Source organism: Temnothorax longispinosus, unplaced genomic scaffold, assembly GCF_030848805.1.
Source record: "Temnothorax longispinosus isolate EJ_2023e unplaced genomic scaffold, Tlon_JGU_v1 HiC_scaffold_382, whole genome shotgun sequence".
NCBI classification, from domain to species: domain Eukaryota; kingdom Metazoa; phylum Arthropoda; class Insecta; order Hymenoptera; family Formicidae; genus Temnothorax; species Temnothorax longispinosus.
This window is the reverse complement of record NW_027270212.1, coordinates 224-10,862: the sequence shown is the minus strand read 5'-3', so window position 1 is coordinate 10,862 and position 10,639 is coordinate 224. Positions and strand designations below refer to the sequence as shown.

The 10,639-nt window shown below is 34.5% G+C and overlaps 1 protein-coding gene and 2 long non-coding RNA genes across 3 annotated transcripts; 2 read left to right on the top strand and 1 right to left on the bottom strand.

Annotated features, from left to right (window-relative positions):
* The first annotated feature begins 4,631 nt into the window (after positions 1-4,631).
* Positions 4,632-5,568, top strand: LOC139824463 (uncharacterized). Its single transcript, XR_011735107.1, has 3 exons — positions 4,632-4,796; positions 4,876-4,939; positions 5,029-5,568. It is a non-coding gene; the product is annotated as an uncharacterized lncRNA (long non-coding RNA).
* A 23-nt stretch (positions 5,569-5,591) lies between these two features.
* LOC139824462 (uncharacterized) lies at positions 5,592-7,224 on the bottom strand (the record flags this gene model as incomplete). The annotated part of the gene is made up of 3 exons (XM_071796987.1): positions 5,592-6,624; positions 6,897-7,085; positions 7,167-7,224. Coding segments are annotated over 3 exons (252 nt in total), but the record flags the coding sequence as incomplete, so codon positions are not given.
* A 1,711-nt stretch (positions 7,225-8,935) lies between these two features.
* LOC139824461 (uncharacterized) lies at positions 8,936-10,328 on the top strand. Its single transcript, XR_011735106.1, has 2 exons — positions 8,936-9,092; positions 10,143-10,328. It is a non-coding gene; the product is annotated as an uncharacterized lncRNA (long non-coding RNA).
* The last annotated feature ends 311 nt before the right edge of the window (positions 10,329-10,639 follow it).

Below are 10,639 nucleotides of genomic sequence, written 5' to 3'. Positions count from 1 at the left end.
TATTATATAATAGCTGAATTATAACTTGCATTGTAAACATGGTCTAGGTGTGCAAATATATATATATGTATATATATATGTACCTGTATCTTAGAGGTAAAGAATCGTATCCTCATTATTATAGATTCTGAGAAAACAAGATTTAAAGTTTTAAATAGAGAAATGATATATATGTTTTTTAGATATAAAATAAAAGTAGCAGGTTAATTTATTAAGTTTTTTTTAAGTAATAATTTAATTGACATGTTTAATAGTACAACTGCCAATAACACGCTGTTCTTGGTTCAAAAATTAGGCACTATAAAAATGTTAAATATAACTTCTTCTAGGCGTTGTATTTTAGAAACTAGTTGTAATAGACATAAAACCTTTTACTACATCACAATTTAAGCTCATGGCATATTGGAAAAAGTATTAACTCAATTTTGACAAAGTGGACATATGATCCTTTACTCCTGTAGTAACAGATATATATACTGATGTGTATAAACACACATACACACATACATTAAAAGAGATTGACTCAAAAACTTACAGCTTCAAAATGGCTTCATATTTATTTATTATATATATATATGAGAAAAACTCCTTTTCAAAAAAGAAATTCTTTCATTCCGACATCCGACAGCAACATGCAATATATTGTAGAACAGGTCTTAGCCACTTCTACCAACTCACACAGAGACAGGTCTATAGGTCTGCAACTTCTCACATCTTTTTCCTGTAAAATGTTCACAAAATTGATAAAAGTTTTAATGACAATACATTATTATGGGAAAAAATTATACATTTATTTTTATTTGTTAACTTTATTATTCAATTGGAGAGATTTATATTATTCAATTTTAATTTGTTATATTTTATTAATGTCTTGTTGACAAATAAATAACAATGCGAGAACTTATACGTTTTACTGTAAAAGTAATAGGTAATTTGTTACATCAAATAAAGTTTTATTAACTTTATCTCAAATATATTTAAAAATTTTAAATAATAGAATCTTTGAAAAAAATTTCTCATTTTTACCCATTTTGTTTATAGATTATATATAAATAAATGCAATATCAAAATGGAATTAAATTTGTCAAAATAAATTGACGATTTTTTCTTCTAAATGGATATATACAAAGAATAAATTAGAGAAACTATTTATTGTACATTATTAACAAAAGCTAAGTATATATTAAAGTCCATTTGCAAGATGAGGTTTTGTAGTCTTTGTAGTCTACTGTTTCACACTTGCACACCTACAAAGTCAAGCGTCGTCTACAATACACGGAGTAAGTGTGGAATAAGGAGTAAGAGTAGGCAGGAGTAAGCAATAGTAAGCATTGTGTCCTGATTGGCCGAGCGTAAGTGTAAGAGTAAGAGTTGGAGTAAGAAATAAAATTAATTTATTTCGCTAACGCCCTTACGCCAGCTTTCTTAAACCGAAAATAGCCCTCTTACGCCTACTCTTACTCCTTACTCCACGCTTACTCCGTGTATTGTAGACGACGCTTTACAGCTATTGTAGACGACCCACAACACGGTCTGAGCACAAAGATTATTGTAACTTTTTTCCGACGAAATCGCAAACGTAAGTCAGAGTCGGAAGTTAGAGTATGTCATTTCCATCGCGTTGCACGTTACTTTGATGCGACATACATTTATGTCAATTCTTGTGCGTTGACTTAAGACGCCGACTTCGCGATTCCGTTGGAAACAGTTATGACAATCTTTTATGCTCAGGCCCATACAGCAAATATTTTTTTATTGCGTTGTACTTACACCGGTAACGATTCAAGAACCAGGAAAAAAGTGTACGGCAAGAAAACGATGTTACTTTCTAACAAGTTCTGTAGGATATTAAGTTACATAGTTTAGGATATGAAAAGAGCACGAGCAAAATTACTGCACTACGAGCAAAATTAATACAACACGAGCAAAATTACTACAATATGAGCTGATACAACAAGAGCCTGACCGATACATGAGCAGAAACGAGGTTAAAACGGCAATGTCCTTCTCCTTTGCCGCGATAACCATAAACATACAAATATGTAGACGGAATATGAGAGGCGACATTGGGTGCGTTCCGGCAAGACACCGCTGGTACGCATTCGTGTAGCGCTACAGTAGCGGTGTCTTGCCGGAACGCACCCATTCATCGTTATGCGTTTGCGGAGCGCGTTATTAGGCTGGATTCCCATGGCAGGTATTTTCCGCGTAAAGGTATATCTAGACAAACTTGCATAGGTGCATAACCATATGCATAAAGAAACGGATTGGTCTATTTCCTTATGCACATGCATATGGACCAATCAATTCTCTTATGCGCTATGCAAGTTTGTCTGGATTGACCTTAAAGGCCATCACACACAAAATACATAGTTTAGCATAAACGTAGCATAAGACCGTTAAACCAATGAGCATCCAGTATAAAGTCGCCATATTAATTTACATTAGATGCTCATTGGTCCAGCTGTCTTATGCTATGCTTATGCAACTTATGCAATTTTGTGTGCGACGGCCTTAAGGCCTTAAGCGCATGCGCATATGGCTTCTGCCTTCTGCTTATGGCTCCTGCAATTTTATGTGCTTCCACCTTTAGGGCCTAAGCAGAATGGCTGTCTTGGCAGTGTTTTATGCCTTAAGTCTTTGTCTTATGTAACGCACAATACTGTACAGCATTGTGCGTTACATAAGACAAAGACTTAAGGCATAAAACACTGCCAAGACAGCCATTCTGCTTAGGCCCTTAAGGTGGAAGCACATAAAATTGCAAAAGCCATATGCGCATGCGCTATGGTATCTGCATTCTGCCCATGGCTTCTGAATTTCCAATCTACATAAACTATGCTTATGTATTTTTATGTAGATTTGAAATTTAGAAGCCATGGGCAGAATGCAGATACCATAGCGCATACGCATATGGCTTTTGCAATTTTATGTGCTTCCACCTTTAAGCGGGGAGCACACACTTCGGCACAACGCATAATGCGTAAGCATAAGAAAATTGATTGGTCTATTTCCTTATGCACATGTGTATGGACCAATCAATTTTCTTATGCTTACGCATTATGCGTTGTGCAGAAGTGTGTGCTCCCCGCTTTACAGGTCAAAGTCATCTTTCTATTTCTAATTTCGTACATTTTTCTCAGCCGAATGCGCATTACGCAGTTTATTTATTATACGTCTATGGAAAGAAACCATATGGCCGGTATTCATAGTCGAATCTTATATTTAAGACCATCTTAAGTACGATCTTAAGCTGAGTTTCCACTGAGCACGTCACGCGTTGCGCCATCACAAGTTAACCAATCAAAACATCCCATTTTATTACATTACTTGTGACGGGATCAAAATGGGATGTTTTGATTGGTTAACTTGTGATGACGCGACGCATGACGCGCTCAGTGGAAACTCAGCCTTAAGATGTTATGAACCAATCACAGAGCCGTATTAGCATCTTAAGACATTACTTAAGACGGTCTTGAAATAAGATCTGATTATGAATACCGGCCATATGGTTTCAGATATAGCGTTTTTCATTGGCAGAACTGATGCGCACTCAGTGCACATTAAAGCCATTGTACACTAATTTAATCTTTATTTAAAGTAAAGTGCAAATATTTCGACTGATATAAAATGCCCAATACATGTTTTACCAAATAGTACAACAAAGAATATTGAGGATTTCGTGATTTAACCCGTTTATATTAAATATATATACATTTTACTTTGTATGTTGATTTGTATACGACGGTTTTAATGTGCATTCATTGTGAGTGCGCACCAATTCTGCCAATGAAAAACGCTATTAAGGTGATGGCAGAGAACGAAACGTAGGCGCTTACGTCTATCGTAGGTGTAGACGTAAGTGCTGGTCTACAACTTTGCTTTAAGTGCCCATCTACAATAGGTGTTTTAAGCCCTAAGCCCTATGAAATTGACCAATCACAGTCAACTATTCTCCTCAAATTGAACTATGATTGAACAATTTCTTAGGCCGGTATTCATAATTGGATCTTATTTCAAGACTGTCTTAAGTAATGTCTTAAGTTACTAATACGGTCATTTGATTGGCTGGACGGAGTCTTAAGACTGCCTTTGACTAGACTTAAGACGATCTTAGATATAAGATTCAACTATAAATACCGCCCATAAGGCTCAGGGCTTAAAACACCTATTGTAGACCGGAATTAAAGGACATTTAAGCTCTAACCCGTAAGAAATTGACCAATCACAGTGGAATGTGAGGAGAATACTCGACTGTGATTGGCCAATTTTTTATGGCTTAGAGCTTAAATCTCTTTAACATAACGTTGTAGACCAGCACTAATGCAAGGCAAAGAAAAACGATCGAAATAAAAACTCGAAAATTTATTTTGACTATTTTTCCAAAAAATCGCTCTGTAGCAGTTTGAACGCGCTGCTGCTGATTACGAATATCGCAGTTAAAGTGCGATTTTCTCATTATTTTGGCCGCAATAGGCTGAATTTCCACTAAACGCGTCACGCGTCGCATCCCATTTTGATCTCGTTACAAATAATGTAATAAAATAGGATGCTTTGATTGGTTAACTCGTAATGACGCGACGCGTGACGCGCTCAGTGGAAACTCAGCCATATGGATTTTACGATTCGTAGTTCATGGTTTGCCACATGGAGTCTCTTGTCGACCGTCGACCCTTAACCTCGCTTGTGGTGTATATTGCTTATTTCGTTTAATTTGCTTTTGTCGTCTTTGCTTCTGTCGTTCTCAGTTATATTGCCTTGTATTTAATTAATACTGCTTGTAATTAATTTTTCTGGTAAGCTTAACAAACACCTGTTGCTTATATATGTAAGAATGTGTGTACTATAATCTGTACACATTTTTTTTTCACGCAGGCTGCGCTGAAATATTCCCCATTTAAGTGGCTATTATCGTGAAAATGTCTTTTTACGGCTCACGGTAAGATTTTTCAAAATACTTTTTGTGCTTATACGATTCTATTCGGTTTCATAATCTCGTACTAAACTCGTGTACTAAAAATGTTTCAGGGAACAATTTGCTGAAAAATGCAAAAATTTTGAAAGAGGTTGCTGCAGTAATTTAGATTGCGGTTCGGTTCATACATATAGATATTGCTACAAATATCAAAATGATTCATGTAGCGTCAAGGACTGCCCATTTTTACACTGCCCTAGTGTGGAACAGTATCGTTACATGATGACTGGCAAAGCAACCGAAAATCTAAAAAGAGAAGTCGGCCGAACCTTACAGAACACCGATATATGTGGTGACTTAAAAAAAAACATTTGTACACGAACAAAATGTAAACGTCGGCACATTAAATTAGATAAGCCTTTAGAGTGTCCGATATGTCGGGATGAGATCGTTCTGGAGACTTTTGGTGCTGTAACTTGCGGACATATATTATGTTGTAACTGTTTATTTCAATTGTTGAACAATAACACAGAACAATCAATAAAAATAGATTGTCCGATATGTAGATGTAAAGGAGGATATAAAAAATTAATGTAATATTTTGCTTATGTCGTTTAATTTGCTTTTGTCGTCTTTGCTTCTGTCGTTCCCAGTATTATTGCTTTGTATTTAATTTTTCTGGTAAGCTTATCTTGTACATACAACACCTGTTGCTTATACATATATATATATATATATATATATATATATATATATATATATATATATGTGTGTGTACTATTATCTGTACAAGTTTTTTTTCACTCAGGCAAATGTAATATTTTAGTTTAAAATGTTAATACTATCTGTATAACAAAACATTGTTTATATTTTTGTATTTATGTACTTTTTTCTTTTATTTAGCAGTTAAGAGCCTTGTGTACATTATTCATAGCATAAACAATGATGCTTACAAATAAGGTGTTTATTCCTTCAATATAATTTTATTCCTTACACACACACAGCAACATAATCTTGAAAGATAAAAGTTACAAAGAATCAAATAACAGTCTTAGACTAATTCTTCCAAATAGATCTCATGCAAATATATGATTGGTGAACAGTTCACAGATCATGCATACATATAAGAATTAATGGTAAATAGTATGCAAATTGAATTATAATCTCTTGTATATATCTCTTCAAAAGAGTTTTTCTGAAAGACTTTTTTATTATTTGGTAACTTGTATTTTTCAAGATTATATAGCTGTTATTGTTTACTTTTTATTTGTTTAGAAAACTAGAAACGATACGGTCAGAAAGAAATACATCGTAGCAAGTGAGACTATACAAAATTTAACTTATAAAGAGAGAATCTTATAAGACGAAAATTGAACCATTAATTTTACCAATTATCTCTTCCAAACCTTTTTGTCCTCTCAATTACAGTAAACGACTGTGGACGGTATGTACAAATTTAAATGTGTTACTTATTTCCTAGACACTTACAGTAAAGTTTGATACCAATTCTTCAGATTCTCTGGTAGAGTAAAAAAGCAGGTTTTATAAAAAACTTTTATTAAGCAGTTTTATTGAAAAGTTTTAATGAGAGAGAGATAATGCGACGCGAACAAACCTTATATCTATGATTACATGTAAACAAAAAATGAAAAATATCCGTAATGGCACTTTTTCTTCTATCTGTCATTTGCTGCCTCTATGTGCTTAATCTGTAAACATATTTCATCTTTATTAAAATAAATAAATTCATAATTCAAATAGATTATGTTTAACATAAATATATATAATCTTGAAAGATAATGAAATAAAAAAACTTGAGCAATCCAGAACATAAGTGTAGCTTCAACATTTTTTTAAACACATGCTGTTTACATTTTACAACAAGATTTTCAAGATAATTTACAAGAAACATTAGCTAATTACATTTTATTATATACATTGCAAAAATATAGGTAAAAACAATTTTTTTCTTAAAACTTACACACAAAAAAAATTGTTGACCATTTATTACATTGCACACAGCAGAACATGGGAAGGGGGCCATCTATTTGCAAAGGCAGTTGGTCCTGACAATTTTTACAATAAATGTGGCCACAAGTCAATGCCTTTATATCTCGTGTCTCAACCAGCAAAATGTAACATTTGTTGCACACTGGTCGTGCATTACGTACTGAAACTAAAAAGCATTGGTAAATTTAGATTTACAATATAAATTACCAACTAAAATATGTAAATATTAAAAAAAACTTACTGTTGCTAGCTGTTCTACATGTCAAACAAGGCCATAAACATTCTCCCAACATATTAATTGTACAGATTTTATATCAGTCGAAATATTTGCACTTTACTTTAAATAGAGATTAAATTAGTGTACAATGGCTTTAATGTGCACTGAGTGCGCATCAGTTCTGCCAATGAAAAACGCTATATCTGAAACCATATGGCCGGTATTCATAATCAGATCTTATTTCAAGACCGTCTTAAGTAATGTCTTAAGATGCTAATACGGCTCTGTGATTGGTTCATAACATCTTAAGGCTGAGTTTCCACTGAGCGCGTCATGCGTCGCGTCATCACAAGTTAACCAATCAAAACATCCCATTTTGATCTCGTCACAAGTAATGTAATAAAATGGGATGTTTTGATTGGTTAACTTGTGATGGCGCAACGCGTGACGTGCTCAGTGGAAACTCAGCTTAAGATCGTACTTAAGATGGTCTTAAATATAAGATTCGACTATGAATACCGGCCATATGGTTTCTTTCCATAGACGTATAATAAATAAACTGCGTAATGCGCATTCGGCTGAGAAAAATGTACGAAATTAGAAATAGAAAGATGACTTTGACCTGTAAAGCGGGGAGCACACACTTCTGCACAACGCATAATGCGTAAGCATAAGAAAATTGATTGGTCCATACACATGTGCATAAGGAAATAGACCAATCAATTTTCTTATGCTTACGCATTATGCGTTGTGCCGAAGTGTGTGCTCCCCGCTTAAAGGTGGAAGCACATAAAATTGCAAAAGCCATATGCGTATGCGCTATGGTATCTGCATTCTGCCCATGGCTTCTAAATTTCAAATCTACATAAAAATACATAAGCATAGTTTATGTAGATTGGAAATTCAGAAGCCATGGGCAGAATGCAGATACCATAGCGCATGCGCATATGGCTTTTGCAATTTTATGTGCTTCTACCTTAAGGGCCTAAGCAGAATGGCTGTCTTGGCAGTGTTTTATGCCTTAAGTCTTTGTCTTATGTAACGCACAATGCTGTACAGTATTGTGCGTTACATAAGACAAAGACTTAAGGCATAAAACACTGCCAAGACAGCCATTCTGCTTAGGCCCTAAAGGTGGAAGCACATAAAATTGCAGGAGCCATAAGCAGAAGGCAGAAGCCATATGCGCATGCGCTTAAGGCCTTAAGGCCGTCGCACACAAAATTGCATAAGTTGCATAAGCATAGCATAAGACAGCTGGACCAATGAGCATCTAATGTAAATTAATATGGCGACTTTATACTGGATGCTCATTGGTTTAACGGTCTTATGCTACGTTTATGCTAAACTATGTATTTTGTGTGTGATGGCCTTTAAGGTCAATCCAGACAAACTTGCATAGCGCATAAGAGAATTGATTGGTCCATATGCATGTGCATAAGGAAATAGACCAATCCGTTTCTTTATGCATATGGTTATGCACCTATGCAAGTTTGTCTAGATATACCTTTACGCGGAAAATACCTGCCATGGGAATCCAGCCTAATAACGCGCTCCGCAAACGCATAACGATGAATGGGTGCGTTCCGGCAAGACACCGCTACTGTAGCGCTACACGAATGCGTACCAGCGGTGTCTTGCCGGAACGCACCCAATGTCGCCTCTCATATTCCGTCTACATATTTGTATGTTTATGGTTATCGCGGCAAAGGAGAAGGACATTGCCGTTTTAACCTCGTTTCTGCTCATGTATCGGTCAGGCTCTTGTTGTATCAGCTCATATTGTAGTAATTTTGCTCGTGTTGTATTAATTTTGCTCGTAGTGCAGTAATTTTGCTCGTGCTCTTTCATATCCTAAACTATGTAACTTAATATCCTACAGAACTTGTTAGAAAGTAACATCGTTTTCTTGCCGTACACTTTTTTCCTGGTTCTTGAATCGTTACCGGTGTAAGTACAACGCAATAAAAAAATATTTGCTGTATGGGCCTGAGCATAAAAGATTGTCATAACTGTTTCCAACGGAATCGCGAAGTCGGCGTCTTAAGTCAACGCACAAGAATTGACATAAATGTATGTCGCATCAAAGTAACGTGCAACGCGATGGAAATGACATACTCTAACTTCCGACTCTGACTTACGTTTGCGATTTCGTCGGAAAAAAGTTACAATAATCTTTGTGCTCAGACCGTGTTGTGGGTCGTCTACAATAGCTGTAAAGCGTCGTCTACAATACACGGAGTAAGCGTGGAGTAAGGAGTAAGAGTAGGCGTAAGAGGGCTATTTTCGGTTTAAGAAAGCTGGCGTAAGGGCGTTAGCGAAATAAATTAATTTTATTTCTTACTCCAACTCTTACTCTTACACTTACGCTCGGCCAATCAGGACACAATGCTTACTATTGCTTACTCCTGCCTACTCTTACTCCTTATTCCACACTTACTCCGTGTATTGTAGACGACGCTTGACTTTGTAGGTGTGCAAGTGTGAAACAGTAGACTACAAAGACTACAAAACCTCATCTTGCAAATGGACTTTAATATATACTTAGCTTTTGTTAATAATGTACATAAATAGTTTCTCTAATTTATTCTTTGTATATATCCATTTAGAAGAAAAAAATCGTCAATTTATTTTGACAAATTTAATTCCATTTTGATATTGCATTTATTTATATATAATCTATAAACAAAATGGGTAAAAATGAGAAATTTTTTTCAAAGATTCTATTATTTAAAATTTTTAAATATATTTGAGATAAAGTTAATAAAACTTTATTTGATGTAACAAATTACCTATTACTTTTTACAGTAAAACGTATAAGTTCTCGCATTGTTATTTATTTGTCAACAAGACATTAATAAAATATAACAAATTAAAATTGAATAATATAAATCTCTCCAATTGAATAATAAAGTTAACAAATAAAAATAAATGTATAATTTTTTCTCATAATAATGTATTGTCATTAAAACTTTTATCAATTTTGTGAACATTTTACAGGAAAAAGATGTGAGAAGTTGCAGACCTATAGACCTGTCTCTGTGTGAGTTGGTAGAAGTGGCTAAGACCTGTTCTACAATATATTGCATGTTGCTGTCGGATATCGGAATGAAAGAATTTCTTTTTTGAAAAGGAGTTTTTCTCATATATATATATAATAAATAAATATGAAGCCATTTTGAAGCTGTAAGTTTTTGAGTCAATCTCTTTTAATGTATGTGTGTATGTGTGTTTATACACATCAGTATATATATCTGTTACTACAGGAGTAAAGGATCATATGTCCACTTTGTCAAAATTGAGTTAATACTTTTTCCAATATGCCATGAGCTTAAATTGTGATGTAGTAAAAGGTTTTATGTCTATTACAACTAGTTTCTAAAATACAACGCCTAGAAGAAGTTATATTTAACATTTTTATAGTGCCTAATTTTTGAACCAAGAACAGCGTGTTATTGGCAGTTGTACTATTAAACATGTCAATTAAATTATTACTT